General features: G+C 38.9%; 1 protein-coding gene and 1 long non-coding RNA gene across 2 annotated transcripts; one reads left to right on the forward strand and one right to left on the reverse strand.

Annotated features, from left to right (window-relative positions):
- Window positions 1-577: 577 nt before the first annotated feature.
- LOC115590521 (uncharacterized) lies at window positions 578-913 on the forward strand. The gene is made up of 2 exons (XR_003985764.1): window positions 578-634; window positions 783-913. It is a non-coding gene; the product is annotated as an uncharacterized LOC115590521 (long non-coding RNA).
- Window positions 914-4,502: 3,589 nt separating this feature from the next.
- On the reverse strand, window positions 4,503-27,601 carry LOC115589406 (uncharacterized). The gene is made up of 31 exons (XM_030430247.1): window positions 27,512-27,601; window positions 27,292-27,327; window positions 26,794-27,063; window positions 25,736-26,041; window positions 25,044-25,307; window positions 24,610-24,852; window positions 24,265-24,375; window positions 24,100-24,115; window positions 23,932-24,014; window positions 22,258-22,320; window positions 20,943-21,008; window positions 18,093-18,150; window positions 17,762-17,856; window positions 17,609-17,644; window positions 17,187-17,453; window positions 14,936-15,211; window positions 14,545-14,814; window positions 14,173-14,445; window positions 13,011-13,358; window positions 12,169-12,435; window positions 11,759-12,031; window positions 11,300-11,602; window positions 9,922-10,188; window positions 8,645-8,857; window positions 7,337-7,444; window positions 7,185-7,200; window positions 6,958-7,055; window positions 6,743-6,793; window positions 6,600-6,665; window positions 5,952-6,011; window positions 4,503-5,693 (listed from the first exon to the last, which is right to left on the reverse strand). The coding sequence occupies exons 1-31, from the start codon at window positions 27,546-27,548 to the stop codon at window positions 5,686-5,688; spliced, it is 4,848 nt and encodes a 1,615-aa protein (XP_030286107.1). The 5' UTR covers window positions 27,549-27,601; the 3' UTR covers window positions 4,503-5,685.
- Window positions 27,602-27,863: the final 262 nt, after the last annotated feature.

Here is a 27,863-nt window from a genome sequence, read left to right on the forward strand (position 1 = left end):
TTACTGCTGCAGCCAATCAGTCGACTCTCTGTACTAAATGCATCCTGTGGAAAGCTACAAGCATTTGGGTATTCTGGGACACTGTTGTGACCTTCACTGTCCGAATGCAGTTGTCTTTCAACAATGAAAAAAAGATTTTGCCTTCACAAAATTAGCATTCAGTAGTGCAACTTAAAAATTATAGAAAAAGAAACACAGGAAAAGAGAGGTCCTTCGCCAGGTTTAAATTGATATGTTTTCATTGGTCAGAAAATTCAGTGTTAATATTAATGCAAATTTTAGTCTAACAATTCATGTATCTCTCACCTGTGTGGGCTGCACTAATTTATAAGTTTCCTCTTTAATGTCTTTGTTCTAAATCAAACAGCAAACAGACCAAAGGCTGAACTGAGGGCTTATTACAAAGACATTCCTGTAGGGAGCAGTGTGACCCTGACCTGCTCTGTGAACCCATCATCATCTGGTTGGAAATACTTCTGGTACAGAGGAGAGAAAACATCTGAACCTCTGACCTCTCAACTCTCAGCTGCACCAATCAGAGTCTCAGAGGAAGGAGTCTACTGGTGCAGAGGAGGAAGAGGAGAGCCAGTTTACTACACAGAGTACAGTGATCCAATCACTATCAACAAAAATGGTGAGTTTGACATCTGTTTTGGAAACAGAATGCAAATGTATGATCTATTCATGATTATTGATTGATAAAGCTAAAGACATTATGTTTGATGTGGATTTAAGTTTTTGTCGTTTTTGTTTAATTACTGTGAATTCTTGAACATGAACAGTTCCAAACAAGGCTGTTGTGACTCTGCAGCCAAACTGGTCTGAAATATACAGAGGAGAGACGATCACTCTCAGATGTGAGATCAAAGATGGAGGAGACACTGAGTGGGAGTATGAATGGAAAACATCCAGCTCAGAAATACCTTCAAATCAAAATGAACACAGCATTAGTCCTGTTTCTGCATCCCACAGTGGAGTCTACAGGTGTAAGGGCAGAGAGAAAAGTGAAAAGTCTTCAACAGATTGGAGTGATCCCTTCAAACTGACAGTATCAGACAGTAAGTCACATCACATTTCTTTCAAAGTGAAGATTATACAGCTCATTAAAAGGCTGTTTTGGTTCGTATATATTTTAAATGCAAATCCTCCAGTTTGTATGGTGGTCAGGATGCATTTGATTTTTACAAGTTAACATACATGTTTTCATTGTATTTGATCCTCTTCTATACATGTTTTCATTCTGAAAAATCATTTTCCAACAGAACCCCGGCCTGTTCTCACAGTGTCTCCATCATGGCTGAGTGCTGGAGCCTCAGTAACTCTGAACTGCAGTGTTAAAGATCAATCTGCAGGATGGAGGTTCTTATGGTTTAGAATTGCTCCTGAACTATCACAAAATATCTACAATGTTGTGCTGCTACCTGGCAGCACCAATGGAACTCAACGTGACTCCTACATTGTTCATGGACAGACACACACAGCAGGATATTTGTGTAAAGCTGGAAGAGGAGATCCAGTGTATTACACTGAATTCAGTAGAGCTCAGTTCGTCTGGTCTGCAGGTCAGTCTGTTTCTTGTCATGTCATCAACTCTGGCAATAACACACAGTAACTTGGTGGTTGACAAATAATTGGCTGTGTATGTTCATGCTGCTAAAATGGAAGAAATTCATTGACTGTTGTGATCTTTACTGTCTCAGTAGCATCAAGTCAAACTTTAATTTTTTTCACCTTACTGGGTGATTTTATGGTCTGTTTGACCTCTTATCACATGTTGTGTTTCAGATGTTCATTCATCAGCGTCTCTCACAGTGAGTCCTGACATAGCTCAACACTTCACCTCTGACTCTGTCTCACTGAGCTGTGAGGGAAACTCTACTGAGTGGAGAGTGAAGAGGTTAGTGGAGGGCCACTTTGCGTCCGACTGCTCCTACTGGGGGACAATGACTGGATCTACATGCAAACTGAACACTTACTTGCTCAGTGATGCAGTGTACTGGTGTGAGTCTGGATCAGGAGAGTTCAGCAACGCAGTCAACATCACTATACAGAGTATGGTTTAACTACATTTGTTTTTTTTCTAATATAAATTATCCCCTTGTGTGTTGAGGAATACAAGACACTGACATTTTAAAAGTTTTGTCCAATACTGTGCTTCGTGATGTCTCAAGTAATGTTTTCAATTAATAAAGATAGTAAGTTATTGAATTAAACCTCTACTGCATGCTAGCAGTGTCAACCTCAACTCATAATGATGAGGACTGGATGTAGCATGCATTAAGTCTTTGTAGGTTTAAGGGAGATCTGTACTTCAGTTTTAAGGTCAATGTGTGTAGGCTTTACTGGCCTCTCTAGAGCCACTGTTTGGTTTAATATTGGTGAATAAAAAATGATCTAATAATTGCTACATATTATTAACTGTGTTTTTGTCTGTGGAATAACTTAAAGGAGAACTTCGGTCGATTTAAACATGCAGCTTCATTGCTCAAGCTACCCTTGACTTGCCAGTACCGAAGACGCGAAAACATTTGGTCCAGCCATTACAGAGCTCCGTGAACGGAGACTTAGCATTGAACGCTAACAGCATGGGGTCAGAACTTTACACTGTGTTTTAAGCGTCTTAACATGCTCCACATCTCACACCAAAAGTTATGCAACATCAGCAGACACCTTACAACACAGCACTGTAGCGTGTATGACTCAAACTGAATAAAAAAGTAGTTAAAACAGTGTGTTTGTGCAAGCAGCTACTTACCTGTTTGTTGACATCCGCGTCTTCCGGTAGCTAGACCAAACTAGTATATCCACTGAGTGTGCACTTAACAGGCTTAACAGGCTATTGTAAGGCTCATGGCTCATGACAGGCTGTAACATGGACATGTACATTACGAACAGAAACACGAAAATGCTGGAATACGTTTCCGTCTCCGCCAGTGAGGGAGTAAGCGCACGCTCGACGGATTGACTAGTTTGGTCTAGCTACCGGAAGACGCGGATGTCAACAAACTGGTATGTGGCTGCTTGCACAAACACACTGTTTGAACTACTTTTTTATTCATTTTGAGTCATACACGCTACAGTGCTGTGTTGTAAGGTGTCTGCTGATGTTGCATAACTTTTGGTGTGAGATGTGGAGCATGTTAAGATGCTTAAAACACAGTGTAAAGTTCTGACCCCATGCTGTTAGCGTTCAATGCTAAATCTACGTTCACGGAGCTCTGTAATGGCTGGACCAAATGTGTTTGCATCTTCGGTACTGGCAAGTCAAGGGTAGCTTGAGCAATGAAGCTGCATGTTTAAATCGACCGAAGTTCTCCTTTAAGTCAAAAACTGAACTGAATTAGTTCTAGTCTCAGACAACTTCACTTGTTGGATTCAGCACATTCAGTTTTAGAAACATGCCATGAAAGCAGTTCATTAATAGTTCATTTTTTACTATTTATTGCAACAGAGCCTGAAAGGTTTTCATTTGCCGTACCGTTGATTATTGGGCTGGTTTGTGGAATCGTTCTTGTTATTCCTCTGCTCGTTTTGTTTCACTACAGAGCGTCCAATGGTGAGAATTTCTTCTTCTGTTTATGTTTTTTAATTATTCAAATACACACACATACTCTGATCTCATGAGATAGAAAAGCAGTATAACAACCATCTCACAACAAATGTCTTTTTCACAGATTCATGCTTTGTCAGGTAAGTATAAAACTCTCTCCTCTCATTTTGAACAAAACATTAACACATTTTTATGTTCCTAAATGTAAATGTATTGTATTTGACACCTGTTGTAGACCAGTCCAGTCTGAGACTGCCAACACAGATCATGTGGACTATGAGAATGATTATTACTCCACTCTTCTCCATGGTAAGTAGTTAAACTAACCTTTAGATATTTGTATTTTAAATGATCCAAAAAATCTGAGTATGTTCAGTTTGTCTCATCAACTAAACTTGTCTTGATTTTTATTTCTCTATAGGTGATGTTTGTCTCTATGAAACAGTCAGAAGCCGCCAAGAAGCAGGACATGGTACAGTTTATGCTTGATAGTCCTCTGAGTTTAAAATATATTTACATTTCAAATAAATCCAATGATATGTCATATTCTTTTACTGGTCCTACAAAACTGCTGCAAAGAGGCAGTACTTTATTTTGTGTGGTGAGAATAACATGCAATAGTTGAGAACTCTTTTATAGGTCAGCAGTGTCTAAACAAAGTACAGGAAGTTGGTTTTCATGCAGTCATCTTATTGTTCTTAAAGGGATGGATGAAGAACCAGAAGAAAGCGCTGTTTACATGAATGTACAGAGAAGATCAGCTGCAGGTACAGTCAAGTACAATAGACTTTGTAAAAAATATAAATGTAAAACATTTGGTTCAGAAATGGTCTGTCACTGTCACATTATATGAAGTACAGATTACCTTTTGCTTTGGTTTTCTTCTAGGTCAATAAATAAATCTCCATCAACAAAACCAATGGAATGGCTGACAACATGGTAAACTACATGCTTGTATTTAGAGCTTTTATTTTATCATTATGTGCACATCTGCTGTCCAAATACCACACAGCATCTTGTGAAAGTTAATCTTGAAGCAGGTCTTATGAAATAAATATATCATATGGTTTGAATCTTCTACAGATTATCACATGTAATAAGTGAAATGTTTTGATGTGTATGCTCAGTATCTCTTCTTTTGTTTTCTTAATTATTTGCTTTTGTAGACACCTTTGTTATTGTTTGTTGTTCCAAAAAACTAAATAATTTGTGCCTTGAAACAGTTGATTTGAAAGTCGGCATCTTTTGTAGTTTTTGATTAAAGCGCCTTACATATTGACATCAATTAATGTATTATATGTGAAAAACACATCCTGTTACAAGTTTTGTTCTGTCTTCTGAAAATGGTTTGAGACTTTCTGTATTTTAGTTTCACCTGGATGTATTTTACTTTTTTATTTTGTGTTTTTAAAAGTGTGGTTGACCTTTTTAGGCATCAATAAACTTGCTGTCAGTAGAGTTTCTGACAATTTATTTAATTAGAATATAATATTTAAATTAAAATCACTTTATTATTATAAACAAATGTATATCTATGACAGCATATCACTTGAGTAGTTGACATTTTCAAGAGATTCCTCAACTAATCTGAATTTAGTAACCTTATTTATTTGGCATGTTGCTATATGGGCACATAGGCTACTCATCAAGATAAATCATATACTATGGTAACAGTAGATACAATTGGGATAAATTGAGGATTCAGGATAACAGTGGGACAAACCTAAAGTCGAGGAAGGCATTTATCTATACAAGTTAAACAAGAGTGGCGATGACAAACCACCCTACCAATGTCCATTACTGATGTGAAAATACACTAACATAGTTACAAGCCATCTAACCTGGAAGATTATTACATAAATGCAACAAAATAAAAACATTTATATAAAAAACAAGTATAAACACAAAAAAACAAGTATAAACACAAATTCAAATCCAGCAGAAATCAGCAGAAAATGAACCAACACAACACAGTCAAATATCTTTCATACAATATGCTGTCAAATTGCTCACAATATTGTTCATCTGATGTTTGGATGGCATGAGCTGAGTAAGTCAGATACGCACGATTCAAACATAAATGTTGACATGTTGTTGTCCACACGTCTCTTATTTTGCTGATGATGCACTTCTCTTTATGAACCTGGAACACAATTGCAATATATACTGTTGAAACTGTTGTCAACTTTTCCAAAACATGATCAATGCAATTCTCAGTAATACTGCCACAAGGATTGCATAACATTTTTCACAAATTCTTTTTGCCCCTCCATACTCATCTACACATATATAGATATACCTCTGGTGTATTTAATAGTGCTGATATCATACAGTTCTAATAAAAAACGGAATTCAAATGCAAATGATCTTGAAGATAAATGTATAGTGTTAATATTTGTACCTGTTGAATCTGGATTTATGTTACTGTAGTCAGAGCTCTCTGCTGAATCATCACGCATTCCTGTTAAAACAAAATGAAAAAAACAAACATTAAATGAACACACAAAGTGTGTGGATACCAATGTGGGGCTGCATTTCATGGTTCTGTTCAAGCTAAGGTAAATCTTAATGTTATTTTAAACAATGGCCTGCTTCAAGCTCTTTTGAACAAGGGTTTAAGGAAGGTCCTTTCTATTGTCAAAAGGCCTGCAACATGAAGAACAGTAAATAAAGAAGTGGTTTCCAAGTTTGATGTGAAAGAACTTTAAAAACTGGCCTGAACAGATTAATCTCAACCCCATCCAACACCACTGAGATGACTTAAAACATCCACTGTCAACCAAGCCTTATTAGCCAACATCATTGGATAACCTCATCCATGCTCGTTGGCTGAATAGGAGCAAATCCTTTCAGCCAGGTTCCCAAATTGTGGTGTTAACCTAACAAGAGGAGTGGATTAATGCCTGCAGTTTTGAAATGTAATGTATGAGTCTGATTATTCAGTCATACAAATACTTTTGTGCCATGTCAAATATGAACATTTGGAGACTGCTGTTTTAATTAACAATCTATAATTTTATTTTCCATGTTTCATGTTTTGTGTACACACCCATCTTTCCAAGACCTTTGAGCTGAATCTGAGATGTGACATGTCTGTATTCATCTGACTGTTCACCTGTAATTAAAATGTTTTTAATGGCTTGAAAAGCAATCACTCCATTGAAATCAGTTTGGACTAAGTTTATACATTACCACTTCCAGTGTTTCCTGCGCCACTGATTGTTTCATAGACACAAACATCACCTTTAAATCAATAAAAATCAAGACAACATAAAATTAGTCATGTCTGCAGCGTAGCACAGTTCTTAGTAATTTCGGATTTAATTCTTAAATCAATAATTAGATATGATTTAAGAAGCTAGATAAAAACAGCTGTGAAAGCTTTCGTGATTAAATGGAAGACTGACCATGAAGAAGAGAGGAGTATACTTGCTGTTGATTTTCGTCTTGGTTGACGGTATGAATTGTAGCAGAGCTCTGATTGGTTCCCTGACACCTGATGAGCCTGAAGCATATAATAATACAAAAAATGGAGTAGTAGTAGTAGTAATATGTAGAAATGTATGAAGTACAAAATTATCAAATTATTAAATCTTGTTATGTATAAGATGGGACAAGAGTGTATTGTACCAACCTGTGACAACATGTATCTATAAAAAAGAAAGTAATTATTACGCATAAGGGATGTTATTTTGCAAACTGAACCATTACTTTGTGTCATGACATCAGAATTCCTCTGTGATTTTTAATATGATGTTACATCTTTTTAAAAAGAAAACATCTCACCTTTGGACTTTCTGTACCAACACAGTAGTAACAGTGGCAGGGGAACAATCAGTAAGATGCCAACAACCAGTCCAATGATCAGTGACACAGGAATCGGAGAGTTGAAAGCTGCATGATAAAGAATATCTATCAATGCAAACCTGTTTCTGTTCTGTAAAATTATGTAAAATTATTCGCCAATCCCATTCCCGCCCAAAGTAAATTCAAAGCTGTCGTTGAACCATTTGGTCATGCATGGTTTTGGGCTCTTTTCAAAGGTTACAGTCAAAAATTTTTGGGTGCTTCTGGTATTCATCTACAGGAGTTTCAACACACAGATATATTCATTGCTTGAAAAAAATAGCTGCTTAAGCATAACAGAAGCATAAACTCATTAAGGTTCTTTATTTCTTTATTTACCCTTACTTTGTGCTGCTTCTGCTTCAGTAGAAAAACACACTATACAAACAGTAAACTTGCATAAAATAATAGTCTAAGGCCTTAGAAACCCCACTTAAACTATATATTTCCAGTTTTGAAATGATATTGGCTAAACGACAGTCATCCGGTGACTGGTGTGTAAGTGGCTCAGGAGAGAGAGGTGGTAACAGAGAGTGGGTCTGCTTGCTATGCAATCACTCATTGGCTGTTGTAGGCTCCAGAGAGGGCATATAAGCTCCTATCTGGCCAAATGAGGTGTCAATCATGGTCTGAGGTCAGCGGTCGTCTTAGTAGCATCACTGAATGACAGCATTATGGCGAGTTTTGGACATATTCAGTATGGCATAAAAAAGCATATGTGATGCAAGTTTGTTGCTGTTTCATCACTATTGTATCAATTGATGGTTTGCTGATTATACCTGCCAAATACGGTTGTATATTTAAACACTTTACATGAATCGAATAACTAGAATCTAAGCTTTCTGGTATACCAATTTGAACTGAGGAGATGTTTACATTGCCTGGCCGTGGTTGCATTGTCATGCAAATGAGCTGGACGACCCGTAGGCAGGCAATCAGAATGTTATCCATAAAAGGATTACACAAGAGCGAACCCCAAACAAGGGTTAAATGGTCAGCATGACCAAAAGCAGATTGATGATGTGTAAAAACACAGACAAGAACAGAAAACATCATCAGCATTAACGTTGATTTCTAATTGTGTGACTTTTGTGCTCTTTTCTAATGCCCCTTTAGAAACATAATCATTTTTGGGGACAAACCATCATAAAGGAAAAGCGATTGATCTTATGATGAATACATTTCATTTTGTTGTTAAAACAGAGGATATTGCTGAAACAATGATTTGTTTACTTCAATCATACTCACATTTTACTGACATCCAACTCTCTGGTGACACAACACCTGAATATTCACATCTGTAGAAGCCTTCGTCTGACTCCGCACTGTAGTTGTTTCTAATGAGTTTGTTATTTTTATAGAAAGTGACATTGGAAAGTAATTTTTCAGTTCCCAAGTTGCAGCCAAGAGTAACATAGTCTCCCTCAGTAACAGGATGGACAGGGCTCACAAGGATAACAACTGTAAAACAGTTAAATCATATGATCAATAAGAAAGACCTGACTTTCAGATTGTATATTTACAAATGACTTACATCAAAGGCTAAACGTAGTTCTATTAAAGGAGTCATCACCTGGTTTTTTACATATCCAGTCCCTCTTGGATCGCTTTGGATCAATTCTTAAAACTTATTAGAAAAAAAATAAATTAAAAAAAATCAAACATAGAGCTTGATCTGACACTTTTTCATACCACGACTTTCTCACGTGAGATTATGCGCGAGGTTTTGACCGGTCCGGATGTGCATTGTATTAATATGTAATGAGGCGCGCGTTGATTGGCCGCAGGAAGGACAGAGCCAGAATGGGGGGGCGAGCCTGCATGCACACAGACTCCAACACATACACAGCCCCCTGTCATGGCGCACACACTAAATGACGAACCTTACAGAATTCAGGCATTTATGTACGAGCCAGAGTCGGAAACCGAACAGGAGAGTGAAGAGGCAGAGACGGTGGAAGAGACACGTTTACAGCAGGATGTCTCTGAATGGTAAATTCTTTTTTTTTCCGTCTTACTTTTCACACTCGTGTTTTACATGTAAGACCTGAGTTTTAATGCTGGCGGTCACGATGTATGGCGTGAAAATGACAGAGAAATAAGCAGATTCGGCGTGTTCACTCTGGCTGAGGACGGCTGTGGGCCGATGCATTATGCAAGTAGCCTCCTGTGGTAACGTCACCACAGGAGCAGAGTCAAAATCTCGTGCTTTAGGAACGCGCACTACTGTGCGCTATTCCTGTCCAGAAGAAGAGCCAAAGCGAAAAAAATAAGCCACTTTCAAACTCCCAGCTTTTCAGGCAAGTTACAACAGAGGTCCAACACCAATATGCATGATTTAACGAGAGAAATTGCGATTTCCGGGTGATGACTCCTTTAACTAGTTAGTTATCAAAATTCCTCATGTAATGGATGGACAAATGCACTTATTGGTATCTCAATGACTATCTATACAATACAATAATAAAGCAAGATGTATCACAAATTGATCTGAATATAGAAGAGGAAATGTAATGAAAACCTACATCCTGTTGTGATGTTGACTGCATTGCTGAACTTTCCTGATCCAGACTCACACCAGTACACTGCATCGCTCTGCCATCCGTCCATATTGCATGTAGTTTCATTCATTGTCCCCCAGGTGGTGCAGTCTGACAGGTATCTGTCATCAGGTGATAACCTCTTCACTCTCCACTCAGTAGAGTTTCCCTCACAGCTCAGTGAGACAGAGTCAGAGGTGAAGTGTTGAGCTCTGTCAGGACTCACTGTGAGAGATGCCAGTGAGTGAAAATCTGAAACACACAACATTAGTAAAGAGTAAAACCATAAATACAGATACTATAAGATTAAAAAGACAACAATCCAACACATTCTTTAATTTTACTGCGCTTACAACATTTCAAACCGTTGCGCATTAAATGCTTTGAAAAAAACTGTGGCGCTTTGGATAAACTGTTGCAGGAGTTAACTTTTTCCCGGTTTGTCCATCTGTGCCACTGTGGGGATTATAGTCTCCTTTACAGTAACATTATGTGACTTTCTTACTTTAATATAACAGCTTCAAAATCATTTTGATGCTACAGTGTTTTGTAATAGGTTAAATAGTGTCTCTGCCTCTCTGCCCCCTATCACTTGTTTTTGCGCTATGTAACTTCAGTGAAAGGGTAGATCAAAGTGTTATAGACATACTTCAGCTTGCAGGTTTTCAACACATAACATTGTTATGAAGTGCTGAGTTTTGTTTGTAGTTAGCAATTGCTGCAGACCTGTGGTATTGCACTCAGAAACTGTGGAGAGGTGCAAATTGCACAAAATGCCAATTTCTGAGTAATGTTGCTTTCACAATAGCAGTGTGTCAAATTAGAAGATAATTACTTCAAATTAGTGCCTGACTGACAGTGAATTATTTGGTGCCCATGCTGATACTGATAATAGGGTGTGAAAAAATGTAAAATAAAAAAAAAATATATAATATTGATATACATTGGCCAATATTTTCTTATTCAAAGAATATATACGTAAACAGTTTTTTTTAATGGTTCCTCAAATACCAAATACTTGGGTGATGTGTGCGTAATATGGTTCAGATTTTTTTTACAGTTAAACGAGAAACTTAAAGTGCACTGAAACAATAGACTTGACTGGGAATTTAATGATTATATTTTCCCCCCCCGAGTATCTTTTGCTGATTTGTGTTCCGTCAAAAACAGTTTTCATATCGGCCAAATTATACACTATATATCTGTGATAGGCCAGTCTGAGCTGAACGGTGAACAATAAAAAATGTGGTGCTGTTAAGGCGCAGATATTTTGAATCTAATAACGAGCCAACATTTGACTGACAGAGTCAAAAACACAAAAGCTTCTTTTTGAGAAAAGGAAAGAAGAAACATACGGACTGACCTGCAGACCAAACAAACTTAGGTTGACTGTAATCAGTGTAATACACTGGATCTCCTCTTCCAGCTCTGCACACATATCCTGCTGTGTGTGTCTGTCCATGAACAATGTAGGAATCCTGTTTAGTCCCACTGCTACTGCCAGGTAGCAGCTCATAGCTGTAGGAGTTGTCTGATGGATCAGGAACAGTCTTATACCAGTAGAACCTCCATCCTGCAGAGGGATGTTCAACCTCACACTTCAGAGTTACTGAGGCTCCAGCACTCAGCCATGATGGAGACACAGTGAGAACAGGCTCCGGTGTATCTGTTGGAGAATGATTTTCTCAGGACAAAAATATGTTTTGATGTATAGCCTAGACTTGGTGGTGGATCAGCATGCACTGCTGAGTGATACAGATTTAACACAACAACCTGAAGGTTTTTATGAATTTATAGTGTGAATAAAACTGTACCTACTTACCAGATACTGTTAATTTTAAGGAATTACTCCACCGTGTTGAATTCTGCTGGGCTCCTCTCATTCTGCCTTTACACCAGTAGTTTTCACTGTCTGATAGAGAAGCCGAAGTAATCAGGTATTCATTTACATTTTGAGGTTGGTGTGAGCTGGTTGTTGTCCATTCATACTCCCACTCAGTGTATCCTCCCTGGATCTCACATTGCAGAGTGATCGTCTCTCCTGAGTATATCTCAGACCAGTTGGGTTGCAGAGTCAAAACAGCCTTGTTTGTAACTGATCATGTTAACCAAAATGGACACAAAAAAGGTGAAACATATTATATGAATGGTTATTGCCATGTTCCGTAATCAGCAATCATTACCACAGATTTGGTTTTCTTAGAAAATGTGTTATATTTCAATGCCACTCACCAATTGTGTAGATAGTGATTGGATCACTGTACTCTGTGTAGTAAACTGGCTCTCCTCTTCCTCCTCTGCACCTGTAGACTCCTTCCTCTGAGACTCTGATTGGTCCAGCTGAGAGTTGAGAGGTCAGAGGTTCAGATGTTTTCTCTCCTCTGTACCAGAAGTATTCCCAACCAGGTGTTGATGGGTTCACAAAGCAGGTCAGGGTCACACTGCCCCCTACTGAGAAGGCTCTGTTGTCAGCACTTAGGTTAGCCTTTGGCCTGTTTGCTGTTCAGTTAAAAAGACATAAAAAGAGTCATTATTACGGTGACCCTGAAAACTGAACATACTGCAACTTAGGAAAACACATGCAAATATACACAAAACAAGCAAAGTGAGAGATATCATCACTAATTTGACAGAAAAATTGCAAATAGAGAAAACAGTCCAATACTGAGGCATTGTGTAAGTTGCTCAAACAATAGGGTTGTGTAGGCTTCCCGTTTGGCCTGCCCAGTCTGGTGTGCAGGCATTTGTCATGGTGTAACGTAATGTGAGTAAAGAGTTGGTGAGTTTAGGGGTACATGTTTTGTATTTGCAGTACAAAACCTGCTCTGCTATTTGTCTTTTTAAGTTACTGCATTACGCTGCTAATACAAGCTCAACAACAAAGTCAAACAGACTTTAACAATGCGGACAATTTAAACACAGCCATCTCTTTTTTGTGTCGGTTATATTATATGATAATACAGAACCAACATCTATTTCTGTAACGGCATGTCATCAATTGCCACAGCAAGATCTCAATGTCATAGAAAGTGACATGCATGTATAAAATACAGTGCAGGCAAATGCCAACTTACATGAAACTGTCAATGTGATGACATCACTCCACTCAGTTGAGGAATACAAGTCCTGTCTCAGCTTTCCCATACACCTGTAGTTTCCACTGTTGGACACAGTGGCGCTTCTAATCCTGTATTCATCACTTGTTGGGACTGTGTCTGAGTTGGGACTGCTCCATTCATACTCCCACTCAGTGTTTTCATACTCCCACTCAGCGTTTTCATATTCCAGCTCAAGGTCTATATAATCCATTTTAAAATACTCCAACTCAGAGTATCTATGTATGTCACATCTGACTGTGATCATCTCACCACCAAATATAAGAGGCCAGTTGGGTTGCAGCGACACAACAGCCTTGTCGGAAACTGTGAAGAGAAAATAAACAGATGAAACTTGAAAGCATTACATCTGCTTGCTGTATAAGTCCAAACTAAAGCACTATTGATATGTCTCCACACAAGAGTTTCTGCGAGGATTTGCAAATAGAGAAACACCCTCTGACAACCCCGCAAAAACGTACTGGCCTTACCTGATTGGAGGAATGATATTCACAGGTGGTCTGTTTTGGCATTTCACACCAGTCAAACATGGTGGACCAAAATGTTTCGCTGATATGGTTTTCTTGTAACATTTATTTTCAATTGATAATGTGTAGTTCAAAGGTTTTTTTTACAGAGTCTTGGGAGGCACCCTTCATTTGCATTTAGAAGACTTCTGGTGACCAGGTGTCCCACTTTATTTAGAAAAGCAGAGTATTTGTATCCCTTGTCCCTGTGTCCCATTTATTTAGATGGTGTCCCATGTATTTAGCTGATGTCCCACATTTTCATAGGTAATATAGTTTTCAATAGTCAAACCACTGAAGGACAGATGCGTTTGACACACTCTAGTGTAACTGTGTTTTAATCCAATGGCTTGCAGAAAAAACAGTGAGGGCAGTCATCACGGGAATGCACTTTGTATTATGTCAATCAAATCTTACTTGATGGACATGACTTCTACATTGGTAGCATGTCCTGCATTGTCCCACAGAAACATACTATTTGTCCCCCACTTGGTTTGTTCAGATCTGGTCACCCTAAGCAGACTAGACCTCAACTTTTAAGCAACTGCTTACATAGACAACGAATGGGAAGCGTAAAAACATTTCATCTTGTGGACAGGTACAGTAACAATCACCTCTTTTCTCAATGGTGACTACATCGCTGTCCTCTGTGAAGAAAACTGGGTTTCCTCTCCCACCTTTGCAGCTGTAGATCCCTCCTTGTGAGATACTGATATCGCTGTTTGGTTCACCATCTCTAATCAGCTGACTTTCTGAAAAAACCGAGGCACGTCTGAACCAGTAGTATTTCCACTCAGCAGGGTCTTCAACAGAGCAGATCAGTGTTTCGTCGCCATCAACTGGTATGGTTTGCCTGTTGGCTCTAACTGTCGGCCTGGGTTTATTAGCTGTTCATTTTTGTGAAAAAAAGTCATGTTTTTATAGATAGGCATATAGAATAACACAAAAAACGTTAAACATTATAAATGAAAGACAGTCTGACTTACGTGATACTCTCAGTGGGAGGGCAACACTCCAATTGGTAGAGGAGTACAGGTCGTTCCTACCCTTGCACCAGTACTGTCCGCTGTGGGAAACAGAAGCATGGCTAATCCTGTATTCACTGTGTTCTGGAGGTGTGTTTGGGCTGGTTGTTCTCCACTCATACTCCCACTCAGTGTCTCCTCCTCCCTCCATCTGACATATGACAGCAAAAGCCTCACCACTGAATATCTGAGTCCAGTTGTGTTGCAGAGTCACAGAGATCCTGTTGGGCACTGTTCACACCACAGTTAACATTCAAATAGAAATCAAAAGAATTGACAGAGAAAACTTGATACTTTTCAGTACTAAGCTTGTTAGACATATGATGAATGCATGTTGTTCTAAAAAACGTACGAGTTATCTCAATGCGAGACACATCACTTTGCTCTGTGAAGAAAACTGGGTTTCCTCGTCTTCCCCGGCACCAGTAGATGCCTGCTTGTGCAACGCTGATGAGGTTTTCCATTCCTTTCCCATCTGCTAGGACCATTTCTTCATCAGAGTCTGAGGTACGTCTGAACCATTCATATTTCCAGCCAGTAGAGCCTTCCACAGAACAGATCAGAGTCACAGCGCCCCCTACTGGTATAGCTGTCCTATCAGCTCTCAGAGTTGGCCTGGGTCTGTGTGCTAGAATATACAAGAAACATCTTTCTGAAGTACATTTGTTACATCCAAATATAAAGCAAGGAATGTGATTTCATCAGTATGTTGTTTGCATATCTTTAGAACTATTTTAAACATGGCAGATTTGTTGCTGAGGACCCAGGGTAATGCATGGCCAAATCTGGTGCAATTTGGAAAATGTGATGTGTGAACCTAAAACTGGCCTCTTTCACACTGCCCTTTGCATGCGGGGATCCTGCGCCAATTCTCCGCACCTTCCCCTGTGTGAAAGTTTTAGATGCGGAGAGGGGGGAAATTTTGCTCCAGCGCTGATCCGCCTCTGGAGGTAGTATCAGGGCCGCATTATTGGTGAGCCGTCCCAGTGTGAACGGATCATCCGGAGGCGCAGAGCAGTGGCGTGTCAGTCTGACTAGTCTGATAACTGCACAGGTCCTTCGCTCAACTAAATACAGAGAAATGCCCCACAAAGTAACGTTACAGGACCGAACAAAAGTAACGTAGTAACTGTAACTGTCTTTGGCAACTTATATGAGGAAAACAAATACCACAGCTGTACGTGGAGAAGTGTCTGTTCTCCTGTCCGTCCTCCCGACTCTTCCTCACATTTCTGCTCAAAAAACAGCGTCTGTCACCGGCAAAAAACTTGAACTCACCGAGTGTTTGCGACGAAAATAAATCACCGCGAACTTTCCCCCAGAAAACGGCCTCCGTCCCCGCCGAGTGACAGAGTCAGACAGCGTCCTGTTTACTGATGGTGATTATGTATAATTATGTAATTTAGCGCGAAAAACTTAACTCCGTCACTCTCCAGGATGTTTGGTGGGTCAGGATCTCAATCACTACACATTATAACAGCATCCATATGATTGTAAACTGTCCACGGGTTTGGATTAACAGGGGAACACCTGGGGGAACACCTGGGGAAACACCGACGTCATCAAAATGACGTGTACCGCCACGCCTCTTTAGGAGCCACAGCGCCGGCTTTCTGTGTGAATAACACACGTGAAGGCGGAGATGCTTCGCTCTGTGTGAATCACCATCGGCGGAGAATTGACGAACCACCGCTCCGGAAATAATGCGGAGAGGCTGTGTAAAAAGGGCTACTCACTGCTTGTGCACCAGCGGAGGAGTGGCTTCAGTACTCTTGCTGCATGGCTCTGCAGACCTTAGCTAGGCTAATATGTGATCCAGCTCACGTGATCTCATGGGGAAGCAGCTTTCAACAAAATGGAGATTAGCGTGATGTAACAACATGCTGTGGAAACGCGATGCATATCAAACATTGGTAACAGTTGAAATTGTGATATGTACCTTTAAGACCTGCTGGGTTTCATACTAACAAGGGGAGCAGCGTCACCGAACAACATCTTGTTTTTCCTTGAATTAGATTAATCTTTAATTTTTTGCTTCTGAACTCAACAATAACGTCAGGGATACGTGTGTACACAGTTTTGTTCATGTATAATAAAATAGAAGCTTAACTAAGATACGCAAACCCAAACTGTTACACAAGTTTGATGTTATCGGAGCTGCGCTTAAGACTGGATCTGTAAACCTCTCACTGTGCAAAATACCATGTTTTGAGCAGGCACTGCATTTGTATACATGACTTACAGAACCGAATCCTGTGAAGTAGTACAGGCAACCGACTGGAGAACTTTCTTTGCAACATACACTTTGTGCATTTAATGTAGCTTTTGCTAACTGACAGTGAACTTGTACCGTCCGTGTTTACGCTTACGCTGTTGTGCTTGCCTGTTACAACAAAACAGTCAGCTAAAAGTGAAGTCGTAACTGTGTAGCAACATTTCTTATGACCATTTAAGTACACAGGCATGTTCATGGGAACAGGAAACACTGTATTATGTGGTTCTTAATTACAGGAATAGAATACAGAAGAAAATGCAGACAATTCTTACATACCATAAAACCATAAAACATAAAACAGTAAAAAAAAACATATTTGATATCTTACCTGATACAGATAGAGTGACATTATTGCTTTGCTTATTAAACTCTGTTGAGCTTTTGTGATGACCAATGCACTGATAATCACCGCTCAAGTCAGGCGTCAGTTGAAGTGAGTGCGCGTTGTTTGTATTAAAGGAGAAAATGTGTTGCCCGTTCCTGTTGATTCTGTACTGCCAGTCAGTGTCAAGTCCTTCCCTCATGTCACATATGAAGGTAACAAACTCTCCATTAAATAAATAAGATGAGTTGGGTGTTAAGGTCAGCTCGGCGTCTAGAAACCAACAAGGATACACATGCATGACACACTCTTTAGCCCTGTGTGTTGGTGCTTGAGAAGAGATTATAAATGTATCCACACTAACAAAGTAGGTGGAAATTAATTTTGAATGACTAAAGACAAAGGCAGAAAGAAAACTGGTGACTCACCTCGAGTGTGTTCACAGTACAGGAGTGTATTCAGCACTATAATAAAGAAGAAAGCTCATCAGGCAGAAGATAGAGAAAGGTATCTCATACTGTGCTCTTGTTACAAAATTTTCCTATCCTTTACCATTAAAACAAAGTCACCGATGTACTCACAGAACAATGGCAGCACACAGAATAAAGTGTGACTCATCCTCACATCCAACACTGACACGCTTTTACTCTGCTCTGTATGAACAGGAAAACCGAGACTTCATCAGGAACAGAAACAGAGAACTGCGCAAGACAGAACTAACATGTCTTATAAATATGTGACAAAATGTTTTCAACAACATCTTATTCTTCCTCTTTTTCTACTTCCTGAGTATGGCCACACATTTTGTGCACAAGACATCATATAGACCTTGCATATAAGACCAAACAAGAATGGCACAAATAAATTGTCAAGTTAATTACCAGTTCTTAACTGGTTTAAAAGGCATCTAACTCAAAACCCTCGGTCTTGTATGGATGAGGATTGGGGCCATTAAATACCAGATTGGGTTCTGACCCAAAACTCAATTAAGCCACAATAAACATATAAAAAGGTTTGGCACCAAATCTACTTTGTTAGGTTTACACACATAGACAAAACAGTTGCATTTGGTTGGGCTTGGCCACGATAACTACTTAGGCACAAAAACTAAACAGCATGGTTTGGTTTGGTTTGGTTTGGTATAGGCAGAAAAACTACTTGGTTATGTAAAGGCACAAAAAAATGGTCACAGATTGGTAAGGGTTAGGCACTTAAACTAAACTGTTGCCTTTTGGTTAGGTTTAGGCACAAAAAGTAAACATTGCGGTAACAATAATAATTCATTTTAATGAAGTATATTTACCTAAAACAGAAAGACAACTGAACATGCGAACCGTGGAGGAACGGCAGCACAACAACAGTGGTGTCTGTGTTGTAAGTGGTGACGTTTTAGCTCCTGCCACACACACACACACCCACACACACGTGTAACAAACTGAATTTGAAGTTTAATGTTGATAATCTCCTAAACAGAAGTGAACAAGCAACATCCAATATTTTGTAATAAACATGATAAAACATACAGCGTTCACACTAAATTTAATTGTCTTTTAAGAAGATTTTTCCATTACTAGAGCCTTAGAAAAAACAAGCCAAGGCAATGCATGTCAGTTTGACATGACTGACCTCAACTTCACTTCCTTTTCACACCAAGATAATGTGTGACAAGACAGACGATAAGATACCACCCCTTTATTTTTCTACAAGTAACAAGTTGCTCTGGAGTAACTGTGCAAACAAACTGTTATGTAGTTATACTGTATGTTACATGCATCTTAGTAAATAACACTGCAATAAAAACAGCTATCATTATTGTGGCTTTGAATGCAACATCTATACGTTGTGTCTTTTTGAAAAATGAGGAAGGGGGTGGCTGATGTGTTCCAACAATCTCAAAGCAGGCTTGACACTGAACAATTACTATATAAACACTGAGTCAACTCTAAGGCTTCAAAAGCCTACTCAATTACGAGTGTTGTTAAGCTAAGTTAAAAGATACAGATAGTGATAGTCACAGACAGAGAGGAGAGGAGAGGGAGAGGACAGGACAAGAGCAAGAGTAGTAATAATTGTAATTCTAAAAGACTGTCTGGATATAAATGTCAGAATCAGATATTACTGACATTTTAGATTTATTTACAGCAAGGTTTTATCCAGTTATCCAGAGTTAATTGTCTGAACTCTCTATCTGTAAAACTGTTTTACAGAGAGTTAGAATACATAGGCCTACATTTTTGTGGCATAGTTGTCAGATGTTTGTTGACAACACAATAAATATATATTTTTGAGAAATTGGTTCATGTTGGATTATTCTTGAAGGTATTTCCTTTAGTTTTGGGATTGTTTGGAGCTTTTAACTCTTGTAAAGATACTTAATGGACTGTGGTGGAAGTTAGAACAGTGAACAAAGGTATTATGTCAGATGTGTTCACATAAAGTGTATTATTGCCACCTTCCACCTAATACTGTTGTTTTATATTGCTGGGTGAATAAACAAGAACTTGTATACAGGTAGGGTAAGGACTAATACAGTATAATGCAATTATTGTAATTATCATTACTTTTGATAAAAAAATTCAAAACTTTTGATTTGAACATGCTGACAGTGCAAGAGTGCAACACTGCGAGAGAGAGAGAGAGAGAGAGAGAGAGAGAGAGAGAGAGAGAGAGAGAGAGAGAATAGCATAATCTGATATCTTTCATCTGGAAAAAGGCAGTTATCTGATTATGAGAAATCTGATAAACAAACTTAGATGTTTGCCTGCTAATTAGTTTATTCATTGCATGTGTACATGTTAATTTGATTTCAATCATTTTGTTTTAAATCTAGACATGTGCAGGTGGACTCAGCCAGTGCTAAGAAAGGTCTTCTGCCTGCCTGTTGGAGAGATAGAGAGACTAAAGCCTCAAATTGCGGTAAAAGATGCTGTTAAAAGACAGGCTACAACTTTTATTCCTTGTCCCCCCCTGGAATTATTCTCTAAAATTGTACTGTTTATTGACCCCCCCCCCCAACTATGAAATGGGATTTTCGCACCTGCATATACTGCTTGAAAAGAAAATGCTTTTCTTTAACTCAAACGAATGATGTGAAATATTTGAATCAGTATGACACTCATGTGAAAAGACATATGTCTCAGCCCCAGAAAAAACTACATTTTATGTATATATTCCACATTTACAGAGGGCATTGCAATCTTTACAACACAGAAAACCCTTTGGACATTGAGTGGGTTGATTTCCTTTAAACTAACTGCAAAAAACAGCGTACTACAAAAATAAGTATACAGGGCATACTGTCTATCTTATGTACATACAAAACAATTGAAATACAACATTCAACAAGTATTACCATGTTTTATTTGGAAGCATCGCAAAAAGACAACATTTGACAGGATGACAAGATGTAATATGTATTTTTGTTTCTTTACAACATTCCTGATTTTATGTCTTCACTGAAAATTACATAAAAGCCATAACTACTAAAAAGCAATGTTATTTCTGTATCAAATGGTCAAAGACAAAAGTTTTAAAGGAGCAGAATAACCATCAGGCACAAAGCAAATTTTGTAAATGTTCAAACCATGTTGGAAAGACAAAGGTAAGTTCATTATATGTGACAAATGCAGGACTCTTCATGGACCTGGAAGAAAACCAGAGAAAGCAGAGATTAAAAGGTTAGATTAAAGGTTGTTAAATATGTAGTTGCTTATAATTAAAGACACAAATCACTACATTAACATTATATGGCAGCATGTTTACCGAGGTCTGCTCCGAGTTTGATTTCAGAATAAACAGTTTCACCAGTTAATCCAGGAGACAATTTTCCTAGAAATGATTAGAGAGAGATGATTAGTTTACCTGTGAAATGCCAAACAGTTTTTCTGATATCACTGGGGTGATTTGAACCATGCAGGCCTGTAATTATGTACAGGGTCTATTTTAATGATCTTAAACAAAATATTTGATGGACTTTTATAACCGACAGTTCCTGCAGCTGATCCCAATTTCACAGTGGAGTAAACAGAGCTCTCCTCTGGTTTATCGTGCTGTCCTGTTAAAGTGATCATTTGCATTGGAGAACAAAATCGTACTTTCTTTTATTCAGGCATTGCCAACCTCAAAAAGATCTATTTACCAGGGATGTGCACATGATTATAGAGGTGCAGGGGCTCAAAGTCAGAAAAGGGCAGTATGTGCGCGCGCAATATTTTTTCAGGCCTTAATAACACAATATATAGATTGATTAATGTAAAATTAATAAACAAAGTACTAATAGAAAGCTAACTACTTAGCTGTGTATCCTGTGTAGCTGTGAGTGATATGCAATTGCCATTTCTTTTGTGTCAACAAGTTATTGTCAACATGATTGTATTCACATTATCACAATACTGAGGTTTGGAAGACATGCAGTTCAGCTGCAATTCTTAAATAGCAATAAAACACTGGTTTATTATTAGGCTATTTATTGGAGGGCAAGTGCAAACTAGAAATACAGGCTACACATCTAAAATGTGACAAAACTAAGAAATGACTACTGTGGATTTTAGTAGGAACAGCAATGTTCTCTCTCTCTCTCTCTCTCTCTCTCTCTCTCTCTCTCTCTCTCGCTCTCTCTCTCTCTCTCTCTCTCTCTCTCTCTCTCTCTCTCTCTCTCTCTCTCTCTCTCTCTCTCTCTCTCTCTCTCTCTCTCTCTCTCTCTCTCTCTCTCTCTCTCTCTCTCCAAAATAAGAGCTTTACATTGCACCCCATTGGAGTTTAGAACTGGGTTCTTAGCGGGGGGCTTTTAATTTGAAAGTAGCGACCGTTTGTAGGGAGAGAGAGCAGAGCCAGCAGACAGTTACAGCACCATATTACATACGAAATGCATACAGTAGATAACTGTGGCGTTTTTATACCGCTTTTTTGACATCCCTTTGCACAACAGGATTTTATTTATTCATTTTAAAAAACACACAAAAAGGGCACTTTTTAATAGGAGGTAAAAAGGGCAGGGGCTCAAGCACCCTTTGGGCCTTATGTGTGCACGTGCCTGCTATTAACCATAATACTTACTGCTTGTACTTTGAATACTCACCCTCATTTCTGAAGTATTTTAGTTGAATCAAAGAGTATATGCCATCATTGGATTCATCGGCACCTGAAATGTACAGTATTAGAATGTCAACTATGATCAGTCATCTTAAATCAGTGTCAATTGTCTTTCAGTGTTTCTGACTGTTCTGTGTAAATAAATTAACTACTATTTCAAGTGTTTTTGAGGACTTTAATTGATTCATAGAGACAAGTTTCACCTCAGTAAAACTGATTATTTCAATTTACCTGATACCCACCGAATTCTGTTATTATTTGAGTGTTGCGCAAATTGTATTGAGGGTATTTTTGTTTTTTGTTTTAATGTCTTATTATCTAGTATTGTAATGTAAGGGCTCTTCTTATTTTTTCTGTCTAGAAGTAGACAGAAAAAAAAAGCTTTCAAATTGTTTCTTCAACAGGAAACAATGTGAAACGGGCCAAAACTATTCCATCTCTGATTGTGTTTGCTTGTGCTAGATGAGTTGATCAATGTTTGATAAGATAACTAGATGGGTGATTTTGGTGCCAGTTGGATGGATTGTGGTTTTTAACGACAACAATTATCTAAAAAAAAAAAACACCTACCGAGAATAAGTTTGATGAGATCAAAATTCACAATTAACAGCCCAGTTTCCAGGACAAAATGTTGGCAGGTAACATTTCCGCAAACCATTGAATAATATGTACGTGTCATAGGCAAAGTACCGTATAGACATTTCAAAAATACGTCCCATATCTATCTATCTATCTATCTATCTATCTAACGAGACCTCAGGGCAATTTACAGTAGGCCTGCACGATATGAGGAAAATCTATGATGTGCCATAACACGGTTCAGTATTGCGATGACGATATAACTTGCGATAAATAAACAAATATTGAAGTTTGCATATTATTAACTTTACAGTCAATGATGGCTAACGCAAGTTTTGAATTGTTGGTTTAGGTCTTTATGGTTGTATTGCAGGTGGTGATGGAGGTTGGTTGTGTTTCATCTAGAAGTTACAACAACTGCTCGGCATGTTTTACACAGTACCTGTGTTTGGAACACGTCATCTCTCCTGAATCCAAAATAAGTCCATATTGCAGAAGTGCTGTTTCTTTTCACCACAAGGTCTTCGCCAACCACATTTTCATCGCATTTCTCTCCTCCCTCATCCATCATAACCTGGCAACCACCACTGAGCTGATGCTGATTAATTTTGTCAGGGTAGCTAACGGCTAACTGGAGCTTCATCTGATTGGCCCTTGTATCCAGGGCTCCGTCTGATAGGCTAAATGTTGGCATACTCAAGGTGCATGCGTGGAGCATGTAAACAAAATGTTTTTTCTTATTCATCGCGTGTCAGGCAGTCTTTTGCGATGTGTTTATTGCACATGTTCATATCGTGATGACGATGAAAATTCGATTTATCGGGCAGCCCTACTTTATAGCCATGATTGTGGCAACCAAAACAGATATTTCAAGCCAAGCCAGGATCTTTTCTCAACAGTAACCAAGTGTTAACCTAACTGGAGTATAAGCACATTGTTATGACAATAGAAGAATAGAAAAGACATCCAAAGATGCAACATAATTACGTTTTTTGTGGTTTTGCGCAGGTGTACTTTTTTCAACATTCATTCTGGAGATTGGGTTGTAAATGATCAATAATAATTATCTTTGAAAGCTGACCGCTTTGATGAGATGAGCTCAGTTTAGGTTGAGTTTCGTCCTGGTTTGCAGAGTCCTGATTGGTTTTCTGGGACGGCATTGTCCTAAAACATATTGTTAGAACAGTCGGGATTATAAGGGAACAATTGCTGCTTTGAAGTTCAAGAGAGTAGCGAGTGTTGTACTGACCTGGCAAAGAGTGAATCTGTGGGGCGAAAAGCAGTAATTGTCATTACATTGTCTGGTATTGCAAACTGATTTCACTTATATTTCATGTCAGGACTTCAGAATTGATCTGTGATTTCTAAATAATCAGATTGTAATCAATGAAATATTAGAAGTTAAAGGTCTCACACTTTGACTTTCTGTAGCAACACAGCAGCAGCAGTAGAATAATCAGTAACATCCCACAAACCAGCATGATGATCACTGGCAGAGTAACTGAAGAGGTTTCAGGCCTGGACACTGCAGTGAAAGTCAGAATTATTAAATGTTTTCTGTAGTTTACAGATCAGAGGCTATAAAAGACAAACTACTTATCATAGCTGTACACACTTGTGCTCATTATTAGATTATATGAGACACTTATTGAAAAAACATTTCCAGCCATCATTACTTCTGGGAAGGTGATGTGCTCGACACCATTTCTTTGAAGTGACTGTAACAGATTTTGAAAAAGGAAGTTTTAATCATACTCACATTTGATGGCCACCCAACTCTGCGGTGACACATTTCCTGAGTGTTCACACCAGTAGAAGCCTTCGTCTGACTTTGAAGCGTCAGAGATATTCAGCTGCCCTCTGTTGTCATTTTGGATGAGATTTCCATTGCGATAGAAGAGCACATTAGAGACCAAAATTTCTGTCCTCGATTTGCAGCCAAGAGTGACGGGATGACCCTCAGTCACAGGATGGACAGGGCTCAGCAGGATAATATTTTTATCTGTGAAAGAAAATCACATTTGTCACACATACACTTACATTCTGCTGTTATTCTTACATTAATCAAACCTCCCTAATAGAAAAGCCTTGATGGTGACGGGTTATGACTGACATGAGAAGTCAGAGGAAAGAAAAATTACAAGTTTATTTATTTTTGATTGATTTACACATGATCACCAAGAATGTACGTACTTTGCACAGTGATGTTGACTGCATTGCTGAATTGACCTGATCCAGACTCGCACCAGTACACTGCTGTATTGTTCTTGAATTTATGGATGTTGCATGTTGATCCATTCACCGTCCCAAAGTCAGAACAGTTGGACAGATGATCTGCTTTGGTAAACCTCATCACTCTCCACTCAGTAGAGTTTCCCTCACAGCTCAGAGAGACAGACTCAGAGGAAAAGTGTTGTGCTCTGTCAGGACTCACTCTGAGCGATGCTGGATGAAAATCTGCAAAATAACATTGCAGGAATATGATGAGATTAAGGACAGCGCAGTTAAAATGATCTTTCAAACTTCCTTCAATGTTCATTCTCAGTACAGTGGCGGCTCCAGCTGAATCTACAGAATAAAGGCCAGCAAAGTGCATTTCTTCACAGATGTGTTGAAACTTTACGTTTACGTTTACCTTCATGGTGCAAATTTACGTTTCTTCAGGTGCAGTTACATACAATTTTATGTTGTGCGAATGTTGTGCTTGTGGTTCGATTAGGACTACGCACAAAAAGAACTAGGAGTGATGAAAAGATCATGTGAATGAATGAACAAATCCTTTATTTATTCAGGGAAGGTCGATTGAGAGCAGGCTCTCTTTTCCAATGATGCCCTGATTACAAAATACATGTTAAGGTAAAGAAAAGATAAACGGACATACTGACCTCCAGACCAGATGAACTTCGGTTTGCTGTAGTAAGTATAAAACACTGGATCTCCTCTTCCAGCTTTGCACACATATCCTGCTGTGTGTGTCTGTCCATGAACAATGTAGACATCCTGTTCAGTTCCATCGCTCCTGCCAGGTAGCAGCTCATAGCTGTAGGAGTTGTTGTCTGATAGCTTGGGAATCGCCTTATACCAGTAGAACCTCCATCCTGCAGATTGATCTTTAACACTGCAGTACAGAGTTACTGAGGCTTCAGCACTCAGCCATGATGGAGACACAGTGATGACAGGCCGGCTGTTCACTGTTAAAAAGCGATTTCACAGAATGAAAAACAGTGAAGTCAAGTCGTGTTGGTGGAGCGCAGTGTTTGGCTCCTGCACATTTAATACATTCATTTCAAAATATGTTGGCTAATCAATTGTCAATCAACAGTCTCATGAGGAACCTGAGAGGTGTCAAATTTCTGCTAAATGAAACATTTGTAAAGTTTGGAATCTTAATCTCAACAACCATTAAAGGATAAGTTCACCCAAAACATTCCCCAAAACAACTGAATTAGATGGGCGACTATTTGTATTTAAATTGTGTGAAAACAACCAAAAACAAAACCTAAAAGGGTGGACTGAGGATGTTTGAGGGGCAGGAGCGAAAATAAAAAAAACGGGCACCAGCAGTATGTGGTGGGGAACCCTAGTGGGCACCTGAGCAAGTCTTTAATGCAGTTGCGAGGCTATATATTAGTGTGCAACCCTTATGTGGGTTGTGCGCAAGCTTGACCACACTTCAAGGGTGTAAATATCATCTCTTCAAATCAACTGTGTATCTAGGGGATTACACTGGACAAGCTGTATGGAGCCACTTTATGTATTTGTTTTTGAATTGTTAACAAGTCCCCACTGACTTCAGCTGTTATTGTCAGAGCTCCGTAAATGTTTTGTGGACTTCAACCAGTTCTCCATATGCACGACAGCGTGTAGATAATGACTGAATTCAACATTCTGCGGAAGTCTCACAGCAAAACATATTTAGAAAAATACACATCAGATCACCTACCTGTGACATTTAGAGTGACAGTCTTACTCTCTGCTGTGAGATTTCTGCTCCTGTGACGACCAGTGCACTTATAGTCACCGCTGCTGTTTTTCATTAGCTTATATGAGCAGGACTTTTCTGTACCGCAGACACTAAGTCGTGAACCATTCCCGGTGAATGTGTAATTCCAGTCTGTGTCCTTTTCTTCTGTTAAGTCACATGTGAATGTAACTGACTCCTGATTGAATAAAGTGGGCCAGTTTGGTTTGACGGTCAGTACAGCGTCTAGACCTTAACACAAACATACACAACATTAGAATATAAAGTACAACCACAACACAAGTTAACACTTTGAAGCACTTGTTTTTCATATCTTAATCTGCGGTAATGCAAGGATTAAAGTGACGCATGCGCTGACAGGAACAGACAGAGGATGCCACTGAGAGTGATGTAGTAGGTGTGAAACTACTTGGAGTGAATAAATAGAACAACAGACAACAAGGAAGCTTGAGTAATTACCTTCAGCACGTCCACAGTTGAGGAGTTTATTAAGCACTAAAATAAATATTGAAAACTCATTAGACATTACAAAACTGACAGAACTTGTGGTAACACAAGTTATCATTATTGAATTCAAAGTTTCACAAATTGAAATTGTAGTCTCGGAAATTCCAAGCATCAAATAATTTTTTCAAACTTTCAGAGAGACTAAACAATGTAAATTCACTGCTGTACTCACAGAGCAGCCCCAGCACACAGAGCGAAGTGTGTCCCATCTCTACATCCAGCACTGACAGTGTGTCAGTCTGCCAGTCGAGTGCAAGACTTGACTGGCAGACAGGAAAATGTAGGCTGAAAAGACATGATGAGCTCATCATTATGATGTTTTTCTAAAAATGGCCTCTCAGCTTAACATCCTTCCCCTTTTTGCACATGAAGCAGCAAAATGAAATTACGTAGAAGACATTACAGACTGAGGAGGAGAATGGAATGGGGGAAAAAAGGAGCTTCAGTGTCCCAGACCCTGCGGCCCTCAGCCTGGATTTTCTCATATTCCCTGTTTGTTGCTGCTTGGGACGCCTAACCAACCC

This window comes from Sparus aurata, chromosome 10 (genome assembly GCF_900880675.1).
Source record: "Sparus aurata chromosome 10, fSpaAur1.1, whole genome shotgun sequence".
Taxonomy (NCBI): domain Eukaryota; kingdom Metazoa; phylum Chordata; class Actinopteri; order Spariformes; family Sparidae; genus Sparus; species Sparus aurata.

Excerpts from the sequence above, each read along its gene's own strand:
- LOC115589406 (XM_030430247.1), bottom strand. The coding sequence starts at position 27,548 with ATGGGACACACTTCGCTCTGTGTGCTGGGGCTGCTCT. Across the intron at positions 12,436-13,010 it reads CATCACATTGACAGTTTCAT|CAAACAGGCCAAAGGCTAAC; the intron begins GTAAGTTGGCAT and ends TTAACTGAACAG. Across the intron at positions 8,858-9,921 it reads AGTCAACATCACAACAGGAT|TTGTTATCCTTGTGAGCCCT; the intron begins GTAGGTTTTCAT and ends ACTGTTTTACAG.